Here is a 23,376-nt window from a genome sequence, read left to right on the forward strand (position 1 = left end):
TTCCAGGTATTTTTTTTGTCGCGGCACGAGTAGTTAATCTTGTACATGTAGTTTTTTTATCCTTGCGGAACTTTTGTGTGGTTGGGAGTCGCGCGCGATTGAGGCCACCGCTAACTAGTCATGCTAGCTAGCTAGCTTTCCTGCGTCATCCTGGGTAAGTACAAATTTGTCACGTTTGTCGAACGTCGACTTTTGTTTTTGCCACCGACTTACTTCTGCCACCAACCCATACGAGATTATGTAGGTTCTATGCCTTAGAAAATAAAATAATCTCCGAGAGGTTACGGCATGAGAAACAAAATCTCCTTTTGGGACGCAGCAGTATCTCCCAGCACTTCGCTGTATTTACAAATTTTCCGGTTTTAAATTTGAGTTGCTTAAACCTGCTATGCTATTAATTATTAGGAATAAATATAATAAAGTTTCAATACAATAAGGTACTTCACGCTCTACTTAGAATCAATTTTACTGTACAAGCAGGTATAAATGTGCAACCATAAAACTTTGAGCATACAGTTAGTGTTCAATGACTAATGAACTAAACATCCCGAAGCTGCACTCAAATGATTCCAACCACTAGAATAATTGAAACAAGTCAGTAGGAAGAAAAAAAAAACAGAAATCCATAACAAAGCAGACAGCCCGGGCTGCAGTAACATTGGCTAAAAGACCGACTCCAGAAACATAAGCCATGTTTATTGTGTGCCGCTTTATCTCCCCCTGGTGGATCTTCTTGTCACTGACATTGGAGCTCATTAAGTCCAAATAACAGGAGTTGATTCTTGAGGTTGTCATGTAACACAGGGATTTACTTTCAAATTATCTGTGCTGACTCCAGATGTTACTGCAGCCTTCTCTTCTCAGTCCCAGGCTTAAAAGGCGTTAGGCGTTGGGAGGACTTGGTCAAGGCTTTATGTGGGTGTATGCCTGGAGGAGGAGTGCAATCACTGGTCCAAAGAAAAGTAGGGGAATGAGCAGGGGTCATTCACAAGGCTTCAAAGCGAGGGGGTCAAAGTTTAGGAGTATATACAGGATGGGACTCCTCCTCTTACTGCCGACTTTTCAGGGCATCCACCAACCTACAGGGACAAAGCAAATATAATTCAACCTGAGTAAACAACAGTCGAGTCAATACAAGTTGGTCCTGCTTAGCTAGAAATACATGTACAAACAGAAGCTAGCTCTGGAAATGTAGCTTACCACTCCATGGCCTCATCCAGGCCTGTTCCTTTGGTGGCTGAGGTCTTGAAGATCTGCCACTTCCTGTCTTTGAGGGCTGGAAGGCCCAGAGCGTTGGCCACTTCAGTCGGTGTCATTGCCTGGTCCATGTCCTGTTTGTTGGCGAACACCACCAGGATGGCTTTCTTTAGCTCTTCTTCCTGCAAACGTGAGGAATTGAATGTGAGAAATTGAAAGCGGTGTGGATACTTTTAAATAATTCTCATGGCAAAAATTTTGCGTAGCGGATGTATTTACCTCCAACATGGCCACCAGCTCTGACTTGGAGATGCCCATCCTGTCACGGTCGCTGCTGTCGACCACATAGATCACAGCGTCTGTGTTTGAGTAATAGCACCGCCAGTAGGGTCTGGAGAGGAGAGAGATGTTAGAGGGGTGACAGAACTTGTCATTGACGTGAAAAATAAATGTGAATCAAATCCAAAACCTCATAATCTCTACTCTTCAACAACATGAGCATTTCCAGTAGCCTCCCGCATACCTGATGCTGGTCTGTCCTCCCAGATCCCACACCTGGAACTTCAGGTTCTTGTATGTGACTGTCTCAACATTGAAACCAATAGCTGCAGAGGGACGAAGAGAGAATATAAGTTATCTGAGAGTGCTGCACACACTCTGTTTCTAAACTCAGTTGCCTGGGAAAACTTCATCAGAAATAATAAAAATATATGTAGGGCACCTACATATAAGCGAAAATCATGACTGCGATAATATAACTATAAACCAGTAAAACAAGATTCTCCGGCTATAGAAAATGCTTGCCACAGGCTCATTTTTGTGTGTGCGTTCATTACAGGAATCAAAATTTGAAAGCTAAATTTAGGCACAAGGACATAGGAAGGAGCAGTACATACTAGGAATCGTGGTCACCACTTCTCCAACCTGCAGTCTGTACAGAATGGTGGTTTTCCCTGCGCCGTCCAAGCCCAGGATTAAAATCCTCATCTCCCTGGTGCCAAACAGACCAGAAAAGAGACTGGAGAAGAAACCCCCTGGAGAGGAAACACAGCATACACGGTACTTTGATGAAATCAGCTGAGTTAGCTGATTGATTTTATTCATTTAGTTTTTTAACAGTTTAATACCATTTAAAAATAATACACAAGACGTATCTATAGAAGCAATAGGGTGCACTAATACAAGCATTTTTGACAAGACTCCATCACTCACGCAAGCTCAGGTTAGCTCCCAGTCCCTAGCTGACAGCATTATGGTTTTAAGACATAATTTCGTTCTTTATAACTCACTGACAGCTTCTGAGTAGAAAGGCCAGAATATAAGCTAAATACCGCAAAGAAAAACCGTTAACATCTGAACAACAGAATAAAATGAACACTATAAACAACTAGCCATTAGCATTAGCTAAGCAGGCTGACATTAGCTGCAGCTCGCGCTAAAGCGCGGAAGCAGAACGAGAACGCAAATATAGCTCCGTTGAATATGTTGTACGTATAACTTTCAATGTATGCTGTTGAAAAATATCCAGTTTAATAAAGGAACAACTGAATTGCTCACCCATTTCGCCAAAATCTCGTTCCTCGAATTGTCAATGTGCAGTTGCCAGGTTGGTTCCGTCTGGCTGACGTGTCGCTGGAAGACGTCACGAACTCTCGCGTGGATTTGCTCGCAACATTCGTCACATAACCACAGCGACATTTTTATGGTATGTGAAGTAAGCAAAACACTTGTCGAGACAATTAAAATAAAATACAATTTCGTAATAAAATAACTTGCATGCATTACCTTTTAAAACTTTTTAAATTAAATTTGTGGGTGCGCGGCTTAGTGGGGAGCGAATATTTCCGTCGAAAGTGTGGCTAGAGAACAGAACGATGTACCGACCGACCGTTGTTTAAGGGGGTGCGTTCAAGAAGTTAAACAGGAGCCGCGTTTCGAAATGTTCAATTCAGTGGGAGCGAGACATTCGTATGGGTTTTGAATGCAGCTCGCATCAGTCGAAGGAGTTGCCCTGTCTAAACAGCATCAAATTTATGATCACTGAAGATTAGAAAGGTTTCCAAGGTAAGCGTGAAAAGTGGTGCGCGTTGTGTGAATTTAAAGCAAAATGCAACCTTGGTGAGCAGTTTGCAGTAACTTTAATCTGCGGGGAACGCGCTCTGACTTGTGATTATCCACGGATGGACCTGGCGGCTGTCGCCTGAGATCATCGTTTGTGATCGGCGGAGAGACCGACGCCGACAAGCAGGATGGTAGAGCGGTCGGACCGAGCGCCTCTGTTGGACTGGGAGGAAATCCCGTCCGTGGAGAAACCCGGCGGCGATCCCCCGGCGACGACTCCCTCCGAGGAGCGACTGTCGAGCCCGTCCGACAGCCGCGGCACGGCGGGATGCTCGGGGTTTGGGTGGAGCAGTGGACCTGGGGGTCCCACTCCGCCCAGCAGGTCCGAAGCAGACGGCTGCAGTGCCCCGCCTGCGACCTCCACCGCCCCGCCGGCGGCCCCGGAACGAGCGCTGCCGCCCGACGAGGAGGAGCATCTCTCGGATTCAGGGACGAGGGAAGCGTCGCTGGAGGACAGGATGGTGAAGTGGGAGGAAAAGGACCAGATCGTGTCTGTCTTTGTAGTTGCATTTAATACCAGAACAGGTGAGATAGCTAATACGTACACATTGTTTTCAGAAAAGCATGAAATATTCTGAGTGAATTAATTAATTGAGGATTATGTGTCATTTAGAACCATCCTTTCCAGGCATGATATCTAGAATAAAATAAGCGCCTGTCAGAGCAAAGTCTGCAGATCATTCTCCCACAGGTGTGGCTTTTCCTGATCTCTCTCTCCAAGTTTAAAGACAAAGTCGAAAGTCACGACTCATTTTCCCTTGCCAGATCAGCGGGAGGTTGACCAAATGTCAGGATAAGTGACATAAATCAATCAGGCGTCGCCTTCAGCAGGAGGTAACCCATACATTTTTAATAAGGGCTGTCTTGAAGATTGGCAGAGCCCTGGTGAATCACTTGCCAGATGGATAGCTTAGTCTGAGGCCAAATCAAACAGAATCAATGGATGATGGAGAAAAGCTGCTCTGAATGGAGGACAGGAAATTTCCTGCAGGGTGGAGCTGGGCTCTTTTATGGTTTTGCGGCATGTGAGGCTGACATGACAAGCAGGTTGCTACTGTCATGCTTGTTCAGTAAGAAGGAATCATTACTGTGTAATTACCACTGTATGTCACAATCTTAGGTGAGAAAAACGCAAGTAAGAAGAGTGAAGACTCAATATTACAATGAGCCTCCAGCCCACTAATGCCATGAATCTACAGCGTTTAACAATAACAATCAACGTACATCTAGTAAATCATTGCATTATTGAAAAAGCATCATTTTTAACAAAAGAAAACAAAAATTTGATCACGGAGCTCAGATTTCTTCACAAGACTTCCAAAAGCACCTTTATAGTATCAGATGAACAATTTGAAATCACACCTTGTATAAAGTTGCATCTTACAAAAAAAACAAAAAAAGAAAGAATTAACATTTAAGTAATGTTTCTGGGGCAAGGAAAATTGTTTATTTTTTTTAAAATGTCAGAGCTGGCTTTGTCTCAGTGTAACAGATGGTCCAGAATGACACTCTTTAGAACAAGAATGTCTGATTTTTATTATTTATTTCTTAATGTTAACAAAAGGCACCTGTTGTTGAGCTAAAAAAAACAAACAAAAAAAACATTTTGATCGGATTTCAGTAAAGAAAAGCAAATCAGAACAAAACTAAAGTGTATTGCAACAGTATTTCTGCTTTTTCACAGTCGGTTGCCTAACAACAATAAAGTTCCACACAGTTTATTAGGATTTTGTACAGTAGACCAACACAAAAAAGTGTGAATTGGAAGGAAAAGGATACATCTTTGCACATCTATTGATTCATATTTTTGTCTCGTCTTTTAGATTGTGTCAATGCTTTTCTAAGTCTGTCACTGAGACTTTTATTTGGCTTTTATTGGATTTATTGCTCCATCCATCTTTCCCTCAACTATAATTATCTGCCATAAAATGAAAACAAAAGCTTCCAGTTAGATGCTGATCTAAAGGTGCAAATTGTTTCAATATTATTTTATTATAAGGAAACAATCTATTTTTAAGGGTTAAAAACCAGTCGTTCTATTTGAAACAGTGGATTTGAATTTAAGTATCAAAGTAAATGGAGCTGGGAAAAAAATGTACACCACACTTTTCAGACAGTCTTTGCTTTTATCTTCTTAAAAAAAATTGCGTCGTTCCACTTTACAAATAAGTCTTGCTTTTTGTTGTCTATCGCATAAAATTTCATTAAAACATTTTGTAGTTTGTGGAGGTGAAAAATAAAATATAAATAAAAGTTTATTGATAAACCAGCTCATATTCCTGCAGAAGGTTGTTTGACTGACGCACGTAAGCGAACGCAGTCAACTCGCTGAGTCACTTTCTCTGTCCGTCTGCACCTGCCAGGCCCGGTCTGCTCAGCCAAAGCTCACGACGATTTCCGCGTGCCGTTTAGCTCCTGAATACGAATGTGCCTGTCTGTCTGCGTGTGACACAGGTAACATGTTGGAGTGGTGTCTACCCAAAGACATGGACCTGGAGGGAGTGGAGTTCAAAGCCATCGCCAGCGGCTCTCACCGAGTCAGCACGGACTTCATGTGAGTGGCTCTATTTGCAGGCAAACAAACAGAGTAAGCCAGCTTCAAATATTAGAATGCGGCCCCAGAACCCTCCACCCGCCCCACATCCCGTCCTGGCAAAGTGCTGTCTGGCGCAGCCATCTGGCAATGCCTTCGCTCCTCCCTGACTCACTGCCTCATCTTCCAACCCCACATCTTTCCTCCTTCTGCAGCTACTTCCGGAAAGGCCGCTACTTCGGCCTCGCCTGCTTCGCCAACATGGCGGTGGAGAGCACCGAGGAGAGGGGGGCCCGGATGAAGTCGGTGGGGATCCTGTCTCCATCCTACACTCTGCTCTACCGCTACATGAGCTTCCTGGAGCACCAGGTCAGGTGAGGAGGACTGTCTTTAACGGCAAACTCTCCGAAAGCAGCAGCTTCTAGATTCAACCAAAGTCTTACGTTACCTTCCTCTTTTGGTGGAGATCAACATTGTGACATGGCTGTTACACTGTCAAGATTACATTAAAACTGCTGACTCACTTTCTAATTATGACTGACTTGTAATCACAAACTCGTCTTTCACTTGCCCATGCTCGTAGGAGACACCTTAAGTACACATTCACACCCGGAAACCTGAGCTGGTCTGCTCACTGAAGAGTTGTGCCGAGATCAGCTGGGGTTAAAAGTCTTAATGTAGGGCATTAGGGTGGCTTTAGTGTCTAGTTAAAACATTCACACTATTAACTTCAGCGTGTTTTACTGGAATTTTATTTGTCGGACCATCGACAGACAGGTTATATTTATGATGTGGGAGGAGAATGGTGCGTCAAAGTTATTCACTAAAATCTGAGGTGTTCAACTAAAACCCCTTTACTCTAATCCCTTCAATTAAAACCGAGTGCCTCTAGAAGTCATATATTTTGCGAAGACAGAGGAACACATCAAATAGGTCAGGAATAAAATGTTGTTCTAGGACAATTATTAATCATGTTCTGGTCAGACAAAAAAAAGAGACTGTTCTAAAGGTTCAACATGGTGGTGGGAGCATCATCCTGTGGGAAAGTTTTTATTTCAGTTGGAAGTTGCAAAAGATTTGAGATTGGGGCAGAGGTTGGTAAACAGTCTACTCAAGTTATGAATAATTGATCAAATTATCAATCATTTGATATTTAAAAATTAGATATTAATTTTTTTCTTTTTTTGGGGGGGAGGGGAGGTTAAGGACAAACATAACAATATTTCATGTAAGTAGCAAAAAAAATAATGCATCATGTTATCTCATAAAATTCCAACGAGGTACGTTCAAGTTTGTGGCTGTAACGTGACAAAGAAAATTACAAGATGTATAAATACCTTGGTATTTGTACAAAGATTATAGATAACATTTCTATCTTTCCTTGAGTGATCTGATGCTGGAAGCGTCAGTATTTCAGTCTTTTTACATTTTGATCTGGACAAAAGGTAATAGAAACCCCTTCAGACGACTTTCTACTTCTGCTTTCTTTAGACTCTCAATGCCCGACTCACACTTCCTTTTCTCAGTTGAACACACCGCTCTCTCCACATTCAACTTCTCTTTTCTCCCTCTTTTTCTTCTTGCACGGTTCCCACACTGTGGCCTCCAGTCATGCAGCGCTCATGCTCATCATTCCCCCACATATCTCTCTCCAGATTCCCCCATCTGACGGCTGCTCTGGTAGTCGTTGCTCCTCGTACAAAGGGCGTGCTGTTGGTCACGGTGTGACTCAAACGTTAAGGAATTTCTCTGGTTTCTTCTCTCTTCCTGACAGTTGAGAGCTGAAATCCTTTTTTTGCTCTTAGAGTAGTTATGGGGGAAAATGGCGACAGTCAGACAAAGAACAAGTAGAGGAACTTAGGTAACTGTTTGGAAATGTTTGGTGTGAGAGAAAACTACGCAAGACTGGTGCAAGGGCAGGGCATGTAGGAAACAGTGAGGCAGTGGTGAGGTGTGCGGTGAGGGCGACTGGCTGGTGCAAGGCAGGCTTTGGATGCATTAAGGATTTTTTCCCCCATATATTTTAAAAAACTGTCTAAGAAATGGCCACAAAGTTTCTTTGTAAATGTAAATATCTGAGATCTGTTTTTTTTTTTTTACCATTTAAAGTAACTGATAAAATAATCTTTGACATTAACTATGAAGCTGCAATAACAGTAATGTTTTCAGTCCTGCTTTAAAGTCGCCAACAATTTCTCTCCACATCTAACAAAGGCATTTTTGGAGCCCAGCAAATTAAATGCATTCTTTGAACTTTAATGCTGGTCATTGGAGTATGGAACAGCCACCATTATAAAAGGTTTAAACTATTGGAAATAAAAGTGTGCACAATTTTTTTCCTGTCCTTTTTTGACAGGCAGCCTCTTCAGACCCCTATCCTTCTGTTTTCTTGAACCAAAAACAATAAATCTCTCTAGGGTTTCATCTGGCTCAGTGACTGTTGTCATGTGGTAAATGCTATGCGTTACTCATGGTAAGAGATGCCGTAACACATGATATAGGAGGAGCAAACAGATTTGAAATAAAATGGACAGAGTATGAATCCTTGAGGAACACCACATGTGAGGTTCAGTAAAATAAAAACAGAAGTTTTTTGGCAGTATTATACATGTATAAACAATTTTTTTTTTTTTTTTTGCTTCTAAAAGGATTTTACATCTCTTATATGTTTTTGCTGTTCTCATAGAGGTTTTTGTCATTTCTCTTTGCTGTGGCCGGATATTTTTTCCAGCCTGACTTTCACCCCGTCAGTCTGTTGTTACCAGGTCACAGTCAAATTCATTTTTGTAATTAAGTCCTGCGGCTGACCTGCTCACTTGTCTCACAATGCTCCTGCAATGAGGAGCGAATCTTAACCCGGCGTTTTCCGGTTTTAATTTTCCTGAGACAATGTTTTTGTTATTGTCTTCAGTTTGTTGTCGTTCGGCGACGTGCAGGCGGAACGTCGTGATTTTTGTCAGCCGCAGTCAAAACAGCTTTGCTCCAGGACCTGAAGCCATCTGTCCACACACTGATTAGTGCTCTCGTTTTTAGCGCTGAGTCGGAATAACACGGCCAGTATACACGATTTGATATGTGATTCAGCTCATACTGAAGTGTACCACCCACAAATATTTGCCCGTGGCCGTAAAAGCTTCAGAGTTTATATTTATTATATTTTTTCCGGTCTAGATGTCTCTTGAGGCCATTTCTTCTCTTTTCCACAGGCTCCAGCTTCAGTCCCCGGGACACTACTCACCCCTGGAGGCCTTTTATGAGGACAAGAGGGCGCTACTGCCCCCCAGTGGAGAGAATGTTGTAACCGCATTCCCAGCCAACGCATGGGGAGCTGCGATTAACCACAGCATGCACCCTGAGATGAAGGTAGGAGAGATCTTCACATTTCTATGACAATAATATGGTTTACTTTTTTTTTCTTTTCAGATGATGCATCTTTCCGTATGTTTCAGTAGTATCTGCCTGTGTTTATGTTTCCGATAGATCACTCATCCAGCAGGCTGCATGTCCCAGTTTATCCGCTTCTTCGGGGAACAGATCATGGTCCTTTGGAAACTGGCTCTCCTCCGAAGGCGGATCCTCATCTTCTCTCCTCCGCCAGTGGGTGTGGTCTGCTACAGAGGTGGGAAACGTGCTGATAAAAACGTCCCACACTATCGAAAGCTGCGTCAATTCTTCTGTTTCCCGTCCTCTGTCAGTGTACTGCTGCTGTTGCCTGGCCAACATCTCCATCCCCGGTGTCGGCGTGGCAGTACCCGAGTTCCGGCCTTTCTTCTACGTTAACGTCGCCGACATCAGCGCCCTGGAAAACGAGCTTTCCTATGTAGCATGTGAGTGGATTCCCGAAACGTTTCGCACCAAACGAGGAAGTTGATGGTAACCGGGCACGGGACATGTTTGCATGTTCAGGTACGACTGAGAAGATCTTCGAGGAGAAGAAAGATCTGTATGACGTGTATGTTGATAATCAGAATGTGAAGACCTACAGAGACGGGCTGAAGCCTCTGCTGCGCCTCAGCGCCGCCGACAGAGAGAAGTATCGCAAGCTCACTGAGCAGAGGTAGGAGACCGAGACCGAAATTGTTGTGTCTTGGAAAACTATTAATACGCCTTTGACGGGTGATGGGCACTGTTAGCCATACATATAAAAACTGGCTGCTAACAGATTATACAACCGCACATGTTTGAAAAGCAAAAGTGGAGGCTCCTGCACAACCAAGTAGAATTCAGAAAGTGGCTTCTGAATGGTAAGTCCTCAACGAAACAGATGTAAAACCAGCTGACCAAAAAATGCTGGAGCTCGATTTTGACAGCGCGGTTCACATCGAATGTGACTCTACATTCCAGACTTATTTGAAACGGCTCGTTTTCCAGACACCAATTGCTTTGAGACCCGAGTGAAAATATAAAAACGTGCAGAAAGTGCATTTTGCATAAAAGCAGTATGACTACTTTATATTCTTAGGAGCGTGCTTTAAGGAAATGTCTGTTGTAGTGGGACCATAAATAAGTGTCTGTGTCTGTAGGCAGATGTTGCTGTATTCCCAGGAGGAAAATGGAGACTGTGTCTCCAGCGAAGAGGATCTTTTTATTTTGTAAGTACATCATAAATGTTTATTAGCCCCTTTTTAAATTACAATCCTGGATGCAGCTTAACGTTAAATCCACCCTTGAGTTCTTGTTTTTATTACAACTAACGCAAATCAGTGTTTCTGACCAACAGAGCAAAACTAACCAAGGGGGGAAAACAGAGAACAGTGTTTAAAAAAAGTGGAAGGTTCATGGAAATTCTCGTTTTGTTTTACTTCTGAAGGTTTTTCCTGGAGCAGAACAACAGGATTTTCCAGACTCTGAGCGAGGTGGCAGGGAGCCCGGATCCCACCGTCACCCAGGACAGCGTGAGGGCCATGGGTCTGGATCCCCATGGAGACAGACTCTTCCTGCTCCACCTGCTGGAAATCTACGGCTATGACAGTCTGCTGGTTTCAGAGCAGCTGTGCTGCAGCTGATTGTTTTTATTGTTTTGGTTTTTTTTTTTCTTCTCTGTCATCACTGCTGGTTTAACACAGGGGCCCTATCTGCCTCTGACTGCTGCTCCACTGGCTTTGGGACTCTGTTGAAGGCACCTTGCTGTAATGTTTGGTCTACTGAGACTCTCCTCCATGACAGCCAGATCGTCTGAACTCAGTGGTACCGACAAAAACGTGGTAAATCCTACTTAGCAGAGCCTTGTGGAGATTTCCATTCAGCTGTTGTGTTTGATATCAATACTGAGCCATGTCCCCCCCCCACACCCCCAGACTGTTTAAATGTTTGACTAGATAAACAAAAACCGAACCGCACTTCAAACGTATTAAGCCAGCAAGTTTTACAGTACGAAAGGTAACTAGAGGTGGGGGTCCTGTAAATAAGGCTGACTTGTCTATGATCTGCGTGTCAGTGTATGTTTGTGATATCAGGTCTGAATCTCTGCCAGTGTTGCACTTCTTGTACCGTGTGCTGGATTGTAAAGAGACACTTTTTTGCCCAGGTGATCCAAATTAGGGCTCAAGGTCTTTGGCCGACTCGTCAAACTGCCGTCGCCTTCACCAAGTACGTCTGTAACATCACCAACCAAGTGACACTTAGTGACACAACGTATGTCTGAGAGGAGAGCGTTTTAAAGACACAAAGGCAGGTCGGTTCTAGAGATGTGTTGATGTTTATTTTTTGCACTTTTAGACATTAGGAGTCAAGCTTTGAGATGAATCCTATCAACATACAAGGCCAATTTAGCTCCATGAGGAAGAATCATTTTGTCATTGACCAAAAAAATAAATAAATAAAATTTTCAGAGCAAAAACAAAAAGCACTGAAAGCATCCATTTCTATTACAATGTAATGGAAAAAGTAGACTATTTGAATGGAGATTTATGTAGCTCAACAGCTCCCTCTGGCTTGTGTTAGATGTATTGCACGATTAAGATCCGAGATGTTCAACCTCTTCGCTTCTCCGCTAAGGTTATTTTCCATTGACGTTTTCAGTTACTTGAAGGTAACTGTTAATTCTGCATAAAGAATAGAAAATGACAGCTAATAAATGTGATTTTATATCAACCCCAGTGAGAATCTGGGAGTGGATAGTTACTGCAGCTTCTTTTGCGCTACAAGTAATCTGTAATAATATACAGTGCCTTGCAAAATTAGGTGTACTCCTTAAGCGTTTCCACATTTTTGTCACATTGCAAACAGAAACCTCAGTGTAGTTTATAAGTATTTTTATGTTTTAGCTTCGTTGCAGGGTTAACACAAAATCAGTCAGGATGAATGCGAGTCTTACCACAGATTTCCATATAGATTCACATCTGGAGTTTGACTAGCCCTCCCCAATGAATGAATACAATTGATCTGCATTTAGCTCAATTGATTAAAAAAAAAGGTAGACATTTTGGAGCAAACCATTACCTGTCTGGTGTATTCCTTAGCGCTTGAAACAAATAGAGGTATTCGGGATGCTCTGGATTTTACTTAGATTTAGTTACATAGCGCACTTAATGAAATACTTGCCACACGTTTCAGCTTTTGCTATTGTGTGCAGCACACATAAAATTAGACAACACACAGAATTATGTGAATTATGTGGCTAAAATGTGAAAATGTTTGAGGTGTATAAAACCAGTACGCCACTGTATAGCCGCACAGCTTTTAACTTTCGGTCACTTTTAAAGGTTCGTCTGCATAGTTTTAGAAATCACACTCCAGCCGCCTCAAAATGTGTTTCAGAATAATCGTCTGTAGATGAAAACACACCCATTTATTTTAGATACATAAAGACATGCTGCGCTGTAAGATAACCCGGAGCGTTTCGTCAGTGTCCTGCATTAACCATGAGATCCAGAGGTCTAACTCAGTGATTCTTTTTCTATTTTAGTTTTATCTGTAAAATATTAAATGTGAATCTAAATGTGTTTTTATGTAAAGAAATGGGATCAGCTGAATGCGTTTTATACAGCAACAATGATCTCCCTGAGCCTCCATGTACATCAGACCCACATACCTGTACACTGTCAGAAAACATTCCCACGTCTCGCCAACTAAAGCTGCCTGTACAAAGCAGAAGCAAACATCTTTGTAGTGAAGGATAGTCTGAGTCATGTTAAAAACACCTTTGCTTTATTTATTTTCACCGTCAATCGTGTCAGAAATAAAGTGCACAACCACTTTTAATAAAAATTCTTGTCTTGCTCTTATTTCAAATATTCCTTTATCTGTTAATGTCCGTGCTTTTAAGATTGTTTCCCCACAGTGAGGATTTCCTGTTTCCATGGATCACAAATGTCTCATCACGGCCAGTTTAAGTACGGTCAACCAGTTCTGTTTCACATCCGGATCGTCGCAGGAGAACACGTGGCTGGTGTTGGACTGTTTGAGACTGAACTGATTCTGATCCTGCAGCTCCTCGATCACACAGCTGAGTAACGGTACGGTGAGCAGCGGCTTCTCATCCTGGACACAAGGGAGGGAAAGAAAGGACCAACCATGGCTGTCACTGTAGAAGAAATATCAAACAGAATAACCACTTCCATTTGGCAAAATTCCTCATACTGGAGTGTCTAAGCTGCACAAACCTTCAGCAAAAAAGTTGAAGTAGTAGAAACTGAATGAAATAAAATGCTGAATATTACAGGATTTGAAAATTACATTCACTTCGAACAAGTTTTGAACATTTTACTGTGAATGTCTGAGGATTTTCGAGAATATTTTCTGAATTGAATGAGGCTCCTGGGGAAATAAAGCTTTTCTCCTTCTACCTTCAGATAAATTGAAATAATCCACAGCAGTGATGTGTTTTTTACTAATTATTGAGAAAGATCTAATAGTCATAAATAAATCTACATATCTCTGGGAAAACGGTTTCTTAAAAGCTCAGAGTTTTGTTTAGTGCTGTGACATTTTGGTCACAACAGTGACTGATTTGTCAAATAAAGGGTCAAAGATCATGTTTTTCCTCGCTGATGGTGCCTTCCTTATCACAATAATATAATCAAACTCTAAAAATGTCAACACCAGCTGTTCATTACTACTGTAGAAAAACATTTTTTCTACCAGCCTCTGCACACAACTATTTCAGCACTTTGAAATAGTTGTGTGCAGCGGCTCGTGTTCTTAATTTACTGTGCAATATTTCAAACAAACATAATATTACCAATGTGTAAAAATCCTTAAAATGAATTCGTCTTTTCATACAGTAGAAAAAGAAAAAAAGAATCTCTGTTGCATTTGTAAATATTCTTCAAGACATCTCATTAAAGACAATTACCTTTATCAAATGTGCCTTTTTTAAAAGTGTTTTGTATTTATTCATCTATAGTGACAATAAATAAAAGATTGTATACAGATAAACTGATGGATACCTGTGGATTATTGTACACTTGGAAAGATGGATGATGAGTCCCACTGAGAACACACCATACTTCCTGCCAAATCGGGGAGTTGTCTCCATACTCTAGGAACCCACTCAGAACACAGTCCATTGATCCTGGATATGCTTCACCCTGGGATAAAACCAAAAACAAAACTTAGATCAGAATGTTGCAGGATTTTCTTTCAATAATCTGGTAACATAAATGTTGCTGTAAGCTGCAGCTGGACAGGGGAAACTTGAAGCAGAAGAAAACGCAATCCGACATTACAGAACATCCTACCTCCAACATTCTTCTCTTTTTTCGCTCCATCCTCTCGGCTCTCTGGCTAGCCAGGATGGAGTAACAAGCTTTGCACACTTTGTTCAGCCTGTTGCCGTCGTACTCTAAAGGCACTTTGTTGTCTGAACACTTCCAACACACCACCTGGGGGGAGAGCAGACACCATCACCTGTGAACTAACCTTGTGTTGCGTTCTGTTTCTTAGAATACAAAGCGTTGGGGTCCTCACGTAGCCACAGGCACGGCAGTGATGTCTTCTCCTGGTGAGCGCGTTGAAAGGCTCCTGGCATGTCATACACAAGGTCACCTCATTGTCTCTGATCCAGCGAGGGGCTCGTCGGCCAAGTTCCTGTGCAACAGGTGTGTATCTTTTCTTTTTTAAATTTCACACAAGGACCAGCTTGCGACTGAAATTTTCAAGAAAATATGTGATCCAACCTACAATTTGTTCTGTAGGTTCTTTAGAGGCCAATTTGAAGGTTTCGTTTTTCTTCTGAAACACATCAATGGCTTCCTGAATCGCCTGGAGATGGAGTACAAATTAGAAGTCTTTCTGTGACTTCAGTAGCAGCTAATGTACTGCAGCAAAACAAATATACCTTTATCCAGTCGTCTCGCTCCTGCTCAGAGCTTGTAAAAAAGTAAAACAAACAAAAAAACTGATTACATTTAAATTGAATGCAACATGTGAAGTGCTTATTGAAAATCCACTGCTTGGATTTAATTGCTAAGGCTGCAGGGCATTCATTTTACTTTGTGCAAGTTTGCATAATGCCGATTTGGACAAAAGTCGGCATTATACAGGATTATTTCTGTATTCCTATAGGAATACAGGATTGTCCTTATTCATACAGGATAATCCATTCAGATATATCCTGTTTGAATCAGAAACTAACACTTTAGAACGTACAAAGAGCTGTGGACTTCAGCTGTTACAGAAACGCTGTGAACCTACCTGGCCTGTAGCTCCAGAGTCTTTTCCTTGCCAGAGACCTGGAAAGTGTATGAATGGTCTTCATTGGTAGTCTGTTGTGTTTGCATGCCATCCACGCCAATCCTGCAGCGGACAGTAAACCGCTGACCAACCAGGCTGAACTTTGCGCAGCAGCACAGCAAGAAGTTGTTAAACTGTGTGCGCAAAATACTAACGTTAGCATCAGTGCGGCGAACACTGGAGGAGATTTTTCTGCACACAACTGACCAAGAACAGATGTCTCTCCATAGCTGATGTGTTCCTGGCAGCGAGTTTCAACAGGCGGCCTTCTTTGAGAAATTCGTTAGCTGGGTTGACCACTTCTTCTTCTCCAACCATCTCATAAATCTCCAGAAGCCGTTTCAGGTTCTCCTGCGATGAAACAAACACGGACTGAATTGGTCTGCTTAAAAACCCTCAATACCGTGCCTATGTTGTTACTATAGTCTATAAAGTAAAATGAAAATATTGAAGTTGTGAAAACCGTCGACATTAGCTCGAATCAGAACGGTATCAAAAGTTACGTGTCTACGCACGGCTTTGTGGACGGCGCTGTTTGAGTGAATTGCTGCCATAGAAATAGCCTCCAAGGATTCTATGGGAAAAAAAGTAAAACAAGAATCTCAATCACTTTCAAAACTGTGTTAAGAAAACCAGAATAGTTACAGTATAAACAGCATCTTCCATACTCTTTGGAATCCCTGGCAACAATGTGTAATTTAATCTTTTACTTCAATAGCAAAACCTCATGTAAAAAAATAGGAAAATGCTGCAAAGTATCTTCCAGCCTTTGGTCTGTAATGGCAGCTCCCAGATCACTTCAAGGCATTTTTTTTTGTACATTTTCATCAGTTTATGTCTTGCAGTTTGGTGCAAAATCACTTACTATTAGCAAGCTCATAATCTGGGTCATCTTCAGGAAGCTTCTTCAAGTAATCCTTCAGTAGCATCTCATAGCGTGGAACCCTCTGGACTGGTTCCAACATATGGTGCTGCAGGGTGAGGTTGCCGCACAATTCCTGACTCTAACAGCACAAACAAAACACCACTGATCAGATCTAGGTGAGACGCATGGGGACGGACAAATACAACCCTGTTCTGGCGAGCGTTTCTCGCCTGGATGTCATGGATGATGTTTCTGAAGGGAGACGAGCGTTCTGTCCAGGTTCTGATCAGTTCTATGGCTCGGTCAAAGTTCCTGATGTAATCAGCATACATCCTCAGGAAGGGTGCGTGCTGCAGGAGAGCTTTACCCAAACCAGGGCTTTCATGCCTTCATTGAAATGTAGCAGAAAATATTTTAAGGCCTCACACAATTCCTGTTCCAAGGACATTTTATGTTCATTAAGAAAAAAAAACGTTGCTGTTTTGGCCGGTGCAACGTCATTTATTCTCTAGTCAGGTATAAAATGGTTCCCCCTTTAATGAAAGACTAAGTAGCGGTACCACTAAGGTACTAAGTAATTAGAACCAAGACTCACCAGTGCATGATGCAGTTTTCCAGATCAGGCAGTAGAAACTGGCTGTGGAATGAGTAGATGGAAGATATGTTGGAGAAGATATTTTTTATGACGTCAGGAGGAAATGAGCCGCGATCAGCTTCTTGTGTAAGCCGTAAGCAGAAGACCTGCGCAGAGTTAAGAAGCCAAGGTCACACAGCAATGTTCATGTCCAGCTTTACATTTTCTCTTTTTAATTGTGCTCAGATTTGTAGTGGATGGTTGCATTTATTCATTTCCATAGAGGAAATGAATAAATGAAGCCATCTGTCCAACCTTAACTTCAATCTAGCTCATTCGTGTGTGCTGCAAAGATTATTTTTGTCCATCATCTGTCACCAAAAAGTGACCACATATTAATTTACCACATTCCTGTAGCACTTAACCAAACTTTTAAAATACATTAGTTTTATTTCTGTTGGTTTTTGTAAGATAAAAAAAAACAAAACAAAGTTATAGTCACCTGGTCGACAAGGTGGAGGCGGGCCACATAAGTCCTCTCTGTGTGCAGGAGCTCATTAGCTATCCTGTATAGTTTCTGTTCTTTGTCATCTTCACTTTTTGACTCACTTCCTCCACTTTCGTTCTTCTTCTCCTCATCTTCCTTTGTATTGTCAGCTTGTGGAACCAGGCGACAGCTCGCTTCTCTTGCGATCGCTTTATTCCACTCACAGGAATACCTGCCAGCACATCCTCCGAGTGTCTTGCCTTCATCCGTCAGGCTTTCTTTTAACTCTGCTCTCCCCTGTATTTTGCCATTTTGTTGTCCTGGGTAAAGTTCAGTGCTTTTACTGCAAAGACTGTCTCCATCTGTGGTACTTAGCTTACAGGTAGCTGGGGTCTTGGTGTTGACACCGTGCCCATTGCAGGTAGCTGATTTTAGAGGAGAGCAGACAGCTTTTTCAGGAGGAATCCTGCATGGAAGACATTTTTTTTTTACATGAGCCACAATCATAAAAGCAAAAAAATTATGTATATATAATATATATATATATATATATATATAGATATGCACATACATACACACACACACACAGCCAACTTCCTACCTGGTTTCATTCATGTAGGTAGTTAGATCAGGCACGCTTAAAGATTTTTCTGCTTTCTTTTCTCGTTTCTCAAGTTTCTCACTTGCGATTCTGTGCAGGCCCAGCCACGACTTGGAGCTCCTGGCAGGGCTAAAGCTGCCCATCTTCTTCTGAACGGGGCTCGGGGTGCGCAGCTTTGCCATGAGAGGGCTACGGTTTCTTGGGGACAGCTTAGCAGGGCCGTGGCCCGACTCCCTCAGTGGACTACGACCCTGAGTGCTTATCTTAGCCGGACTTGGAGATCTTGAAACCGAACCGCTTGAAAGGTTTGGAACCCCCTGAGCCAGCCTGGGATGTTCCACAGACACTGGATTCAAAAAGTTGCCTCCTCCACCTCTGACTGGACTGGGCGACCCTTGACAAGTCTGTGGGCTACCGCAGGAAATGCAGATTCTACAGTCTCTGTCGGTTAGGTCATTTCCTTGTTGTGGTTTCACTGCATCTAAAGTGGGATGGCAGGCTTGATCTTGCCCAGTCTTCTGGACCCTCTGAAGGGGAGCTGGTTTAGGAGTTGCTATAAAGACAGAAGGTTCGGTGGGAAAATGTTTTATCATTGCATTGTAAAATAAATAAATAAATAAATAAATCAGTAAAAAAAAAAAAAAAAAAAAAAAAACCTCTGGTTTTTCATGCAAGATGTACATTTCTGTTGATCCACAAATTTAATTTTCCACATGTTGTCAAGTATTAGGTGAGAATTCAGAAAACACACAAGCATCACACGAAAGTTCATATTTTTTAGCTTACCTAGAGTCTTGGATGGAGATCTCTTTGATTTCCTGTTTTCATAATCCTCATTCGTATTAAGGTTTGGTTTTGTTCCAGAGAAAGTGTTGCACGCTCTGCTGTCCACATCTAAAAGAAAAAACAGTTATCTCCAAATAAAAATACAGTTTTATTCAGCCCTTATTTGGTGTGTGATAACATTTGAAAACTCCTTTAACAGTTAAATGATGTGGAAAAATGTTGTTACTTCATAGAAGCGTTTCTAAAAATCACAAATCTACTAATTAATGAGGTATGAAAAGCTTTTTTTTTTTTTTTACATATATTACAACATATATTCAACCAAAGATTTTTTTTTACCAGTCTCTATTCAATATATGAAACTGATGTTGTATTGTACAGCAAAAAATAAGCACCAAATACTTTTGTAAAATTACCTCCTCCTACTGGTCGACAATTAACCCAAGAAAGATTCTTAAGAAGCATTACAAACACGTCCACTGTAATTTAAAAAAACAATTTGCAGCATAAGCAAACTTGTTACATTTAGACTTTATATCCAATTGTTCTCCTACCTGCATTTACATCCAAGTTGGAGCTAGATTAGCCCTTGTTTGTAGGAAAGTTGATCTATCTGTGCTTATGTGAGGCTGATTTGTTGGTCATGTGAAGAGGGCTAAAGTCTGCTGCTTTCGCAAAGGGAAACTTCTGTTTTTTCACTTCTGCTTAACTGTTTGAGGCAAACCTTAGACAGACTTATGTACTCTGCTGCTGTCTGTATAAGAAGTTCTCAAAATCACAAAGGATAAATGAACTTTTAAAATAATTAAGATGAATTGGATGCATTTCTGGCTCTATATGAAATGAATCTCAGTGTAACTACAAACGATGAATAACCCAAGAACTGCTATTTGTACAGCATACAGTTCCAGACAGAAGCTCCCCATTGGCATAAATATCAACTTTTGGACTTGCAAAGGTGAATTTCACTGTCCCTTTAAGATTGAGCCGCGTGGTCAGAACCAGTCAACCCTCTAACAACTGTCAGGAAACGGCAGCGACGGCGTCTTTCTGCATGCAGTGTTGTGGTCGCCCATGGTGGCGACGTTGGCCCTGCAATCTGCGGGTTGATGGTTCAATTCTGAATTGAATTGTATGGATTCTGTTGCTTCAGTCTAAAACTCTTCCACCTCTATTTACTGTGTAGCCGTTTGGATGGCACGCTTTCTCTTGAAAAACATTTATCAGAGTGCGGGTTGTACTGTCGGATCCTCCGTCCAACAGTACCAATGAAGCAGGCAGCCTTTAAAAACCAGTTCTTCCTCACTGAGAGAACAGTCATTTCTTTGTATGAGAATGTGGGTCTGTGTGGAGTAAAGAGATAGTTTATCTAGAGACACACAGGCAACATCTGGGCTTATTCAGTCGATGTGGAATAATACCCTCATCCAACAAAGTCACCAAGTGTGCCTGGTGCACACAGACACAAATTGATGTCCTTGTAGTAGTTATATGCTCCCTCCACAAACAGCACACTACTTTTAACCTTTGAAAGTGCATCTGAATGCACACTCCATATTTTATTTTTTTAAATAAAATATGGAGTTTTTTGTTGTTAGCTTTGATTGTGTTGATGCAAATAGCAACCCACATTGCCATTTTTGTGGCTAACTGTGATGCGTTCTATGATCTGTCACGCATCTTTTAGCATCTGTCACGCATCTTTTAGCATCTCCTCAAGTCAACATTTTTTCTAGACCAAATTGCTTTGCTTAAAAATAAACAATAGGATTAATGTTCCTGCACGTTTTTGACTCAAGATCAATGCTCTTGCATAACAAAGTAGAAGAGGGGGGAAGCAACTGAGCCTAAAGTAGCTAAAGAATTTAGGAAAGCCTGTTTAAAAAAGACAAAAGTTGAAGGCAGCCACCTCACCTGGGTCAAGGTCGTTCCCTGTGGCGCCTTCGTCTTTCCGTCGGACTGCCACTCGTCTGAACGGCGCTGCCTCGCGGATCCCTGTCAAACTGTTTCTTTTCTTCAAGTCGAACATCGTCTCCGCCGCGTTTCTTTGTGGGAAAAACGGCGAAACTCCAACGAAACTTGACAACATGAACCAGACCATGGAGATGCTGCCCGGTGCGCGTGTTTCTCCTTTCACGCGCACAATCATCAGGTCCTGCACCAGCTGTTGAGAAACCCCGCCCACTTATTTAAATGAGCACGAGCCTTCCTCTGCATTTAAGCCTAGCTAGAGAAAATGCAGGCATTTGGAAGATTGTGGTACGCCTATGAATAAGATATTTCTGAAAAATTTTCTAATAGAATATATATATATATATATATATATATATATATATATATATATATATATATATATATATATATATATATATATATATATTATTATTATTATTATTATGTATTTATTTATTTTTTTAACAACCAAAGTTATGAGCTGTTACATCACACTTCCACCCAGTGGCCAACCACTAAACCCAAACCACAACTGACAACTATTTAGTATGTCCTTACTACGGCTCACTACCGCCACCAGCTGGTGAGGAGTGTGGTTCGGGATTCTCGAGAAAAAAAAAAACAAACTAAAAATTAATGAGTGAAGAAATTTCCTAAACTAAACCTCTACATAGCATTGGGGATGCACTTTTGACAAATCCTGAAAACATTTTCAATTTTAATCATTATTCATTCGTTATTATTTTTTAAATATAACTTTGTCACAAAAAAACAACATATTTTTTCAAAAATATAATTAATCTACAACTGAATTATATAATCTTGTAAAATATTAAATATAGAAAGACGGTTGTTGATTTATAAGTTTATCCAACACGAAGGTGGAAAAACCACTCCAAACGTTGGAACTTTAGAAATTAGTTTGGAATTTAGTTTAAATATTTTTCAGGATATTGGTGATCACATGACTTACATTTTCTGCTTTCATAACTTTTCCTGCTTCTTTGGAACAAGTCAAATCCACCTCCTATTACCTCCGAAGAGATCCATAAAAACAGCCAATCAGAGCCAGGGGGCGGGGCTTAGCGCTGGCAATCACTCATCAATGCACTTCTTAATTTACTAATAGAGAAACAAGTTACAGGGAAACCTTTTATCCACCGCCATTCGTGGCTATGCTAACTAGCCTAGCTGTCATGTCAGGCTATGCGAGCTAGCTGCAGCGTAGCAAAGAGCAAAGGGGAAGATAATCTCAAATATTGAAATGGAAATATTTCAGTTTTCTCTGCAAAATTTCTGAAATTAGAATTTGAAAAGTACAAACAATTTATAATTTGTGAGTTTTTTAAAGATATATTTATTATTTCTCTTCGTGTCTGGTTGTATTTAGTTAAACATTAAACCCTAAAGTGACTGAGGGAATATTTGAATCTCCCACCGTGAGTCAGAACCGGAGGTGTGACGTAGTTAATGGTCAGTCAGAGGAATGAAGGACATACTTACCTGGCAGGGGTGACTTCATGATCCTGTAGGTGGATCGCCCAGGGTGAGGATCAGCCATTGCACTGCGGCGATCTGACCTCTGTGAATTTTCCACATGGAGAATCTCAACTGCACAATTTATGGTAGTGGGGGATAGCGTCCGCGCTCTCCCCTGGGATAAATGTTACATGATAATCCTTATTCATAAACCATCATAATCACCTGAACAAATGAAATAATGTTCTTCGTATCAGGTGGTTTGCTTCCATAAAGTGTTAAAATCCTGATGTAATAAATGATCTAATTAACTTTCTAAACAGACATTAATTTATAAATCATTTAAATGAACAGTTTATATGAGATAGGGTCTTATATAGGGACAGGAAGTGAATTCCACAAAAAAAAACTCATTTTTAGATTAATCTGAGAAATTTTCTAGAAAATAAAAGTAGAAAAATTGTGAGAAACTTACAAAAATATTAGAATCTGAAAAGTTAAAAATGAGATTTTTCCCCAGTAAATGAACTTTTTAAGCCTAAAACTGTTGAAAATTTTTCTAGAAAACTTCTGCAGATATTTGCTCATTATATCCCAATCAGCTGTAACTATTTTAGTTTTTCTTCTTCCTTTTATCAAATAAACAACATAAAGCATTTCATACATTTCTCTTAAAATGAATCTTCTTTAAAAACCAGAAGGCTCAGAACTGAAAGTATTTTCAGTTTATTCTGCGGTTCGACCGTTTCCAGGCTGTCGATGTTTCAGGATCTTAACGACGCCTAATTCATTTTTACTGTCAAAAACAGAATGCATGGACATAATCTGGGCTGAAGGAGGAGCTCTTGTACAGAAATTAACCCAATCACAGCCACATATTATTTTCATTTTTTAACCTCAAGAATGCTATTTATTAGAATAAAACAATGTTTTGTATTATTATGTTTTAAAAAGCCAAAATGTGTGTTTGTGTGTTTATTTTCTTTCCTTTTAGCAAAAAAAAAAAAAAAAAAAAAAAAAAAAGCGAAGGAAAAATAGATTCCAAGTGTAATTAATGTTCTTTTATTTATTTATTTATTTATCTCCGGGGCATATGCGACAATGT

General features: G+C 40.9%; 3 protein-coding genes and 1 non-coding gene across 5 annotated transcripts; 2 read left to right on the forward strand and 2 right to left on the reverse strand.

Annotated features, from left to right (window-relative positions):
• Positions 1-448: 448 nt before the first annotated feature.
• arl1 (ADP-ribosylation factor-like 1) lies at positions 449-2,852 on the reverse strand. The gene is made up of 6 exons (XM_055055723.1): positions 2,755-2,852; positions 2,094-2,231; positions 1,721-1,802; positions 1,477-1,588; positions 1,201-1,379; positions 449-1,079 (listed from the first exon to the last, which is right to left on the reverse strand). Exons 1-6 carry the CDS (start codon positions 2,756-2,758, stop codon positions 1,049-1,051), a joined length of 546 nt encoding a protein of 181 aa, XP_054911698.1. The 5' UTR covers positions 2,759-2,852; the 3' UTR covers positions 449-1,048.
• A 17-nt stretch (positions 2,853-2,869) lies between these two features.
• Positions 2,870-12,937, forward strand: LOC129376191 (DENN domain-containing protein 11-like). The gene is made up of 9 exons (XM_055055721.1): positions 2,870-3,843; positions 5,773-5,872; positions 6,067-6,225; positions 9,058-9,214; positions 9,332-9,470; positions 9,547-9,678; positions 9,758-9,908; positions 10,375-10,443; positions 10,662-12,937. The coding sequence occupies exons 1-9, from the start codon at positions 3,447-3,449 to the stop codon at positions 10,855-10,857; spliced, it is 1,500 nt and encodes a 499-aa protein (XP_054911696.1). The 5' UTR covers positions 2,870-3,446; the 3' UTR covers positions 10,858-12,937.
• A 46-nt stretch (positions 12,938-12,983) lies between these two features.
• LOC129376189 (FYVE, RhoGEF and PH domain-containing protein 4-like) lies at positions 12,984-20,928 on the reverse strand. Of its 2 annotated transcripts, none has more exons than XM_055055718.1 (16): positions 20,754-20,928; positions 18,840-18,947; positions 18,054-18,606; positions 17,468-17,918; positions 16,987-17,132; positions 16,622-16,778; positions 16,392-16,530; positions 16,042-16,100; positions 15,734-15,877; positions 15,488-15,660; positions 15,132-15,162; positions 14,975-15,055; positions 14,762-14,881; positions 14,533-14,676; positions 14,242-14,382; positions 12,984-13,333 (listed from the first exon to the last, which is right to left on the reverse strand). In XM_055055718.1, exons 1-16 carry the CDS (start codon positions 20,926-20,928, stop codon positions 13,157-13,159), a joined length of 2,799 nt encoding a protein of 932 aa, XP_054911693.1. In that variant the 3' UTR covers positions 12,984-13,156. The 2 variants fall into 2 exon arrangements, with proteins under 2 accessions (XP_054911693.1, XP_054911694.1); XM_055055719.1 differs by having other exon boundaries at positions 13,227-13,376.
• Positions 20,929-22,287: 1,359 nt separating this feature from the next.
• On the forward strand, positions 22,288-22,449 carry LOC129376253 (U1 spliceosomal RNA). Its single transcript, XR_008607729.1, has one exon. It is a non-coding gene; the product is annotated as a U1 spliceosomal RNA (small nuclear RNA).
• The last annotated feature ends 927 nt before the right edge of the window (positions 22,450-23,376 follow it).

This window comes from Poeciliopsis prolifica, unplaced genomic scaffold (assembly GCF_027474105.1).
Source record: "Poeciliopsis prolifica strain line A6 unplaced genomic scaffold, Auburn_PproV2 SCAFFOLD042, whole genome shotgun sequence".
NCBI lineage: Eukaryota > Metazoa > Chordata > Actinopteri > Cyprinodontiformes > Poeciliidae > Poeciliopsis > Poeciliopsis prolifica.

Coding starts and splice junctions, on each gene's coding strand:
- LOC129376189 (XM_055055718.1), bottom strand. CDS start 20,928: ATGTTGTCAAGTTTCGTTGGAGTTTCGCCGTTTTTCCCACAAAGAAAC. Junction 16,779..16,986: donor GAAAACTGCATCATGCACTG/GTGAGTCTTGGT, acceptor ATTTCAATGAAG/GCATGAAAGCCCTGGTTTGG. Junction 14,882..14,974: donor AAGAACCTACAGAACAAATT/GTAGGTTGGATC, acceptor CCTGTTGCACAG/GAACTTGGCCGACGAGCCCC.
- LOC129376191 (XM_055055721.1), top strand. CDS start 3,447: ATGGTAGAGCGGTCGGACCGAGCGCCTCTGTTGGACTGGGAGGAAATC. Junction 3,844..5,772: donor TGCATTTAATACCAGAACAG/GTGAGATAGCTA, acceptor CGTGTGACACAG/GTAACATGTTGGAGTGGTGT. Junction 9,471..9,546: donor GGGTGTGGTCTGCTACAGAG/GTGGGAAACGTG, acceptor GTCCTCTGTCAG/TGTACTGCTGCTGTTGCCTG.
- arl1 (XM_055055723.1), bottom strand. Junction 1,803..2,093: donor AGTGGTGACCACGATTCCTA/GTATGTACTGCT, acceptor GTCCCTCTGCAG/CTATTGGTTTCAATGTTGAG. Junction 1,380..1,476: donor AGCTGGTGGCCATGTTGGAG/GTAAATACATCC, acceptor TCACGTTTGCAG/GAAGAAGAGCTAAAGAAAGC.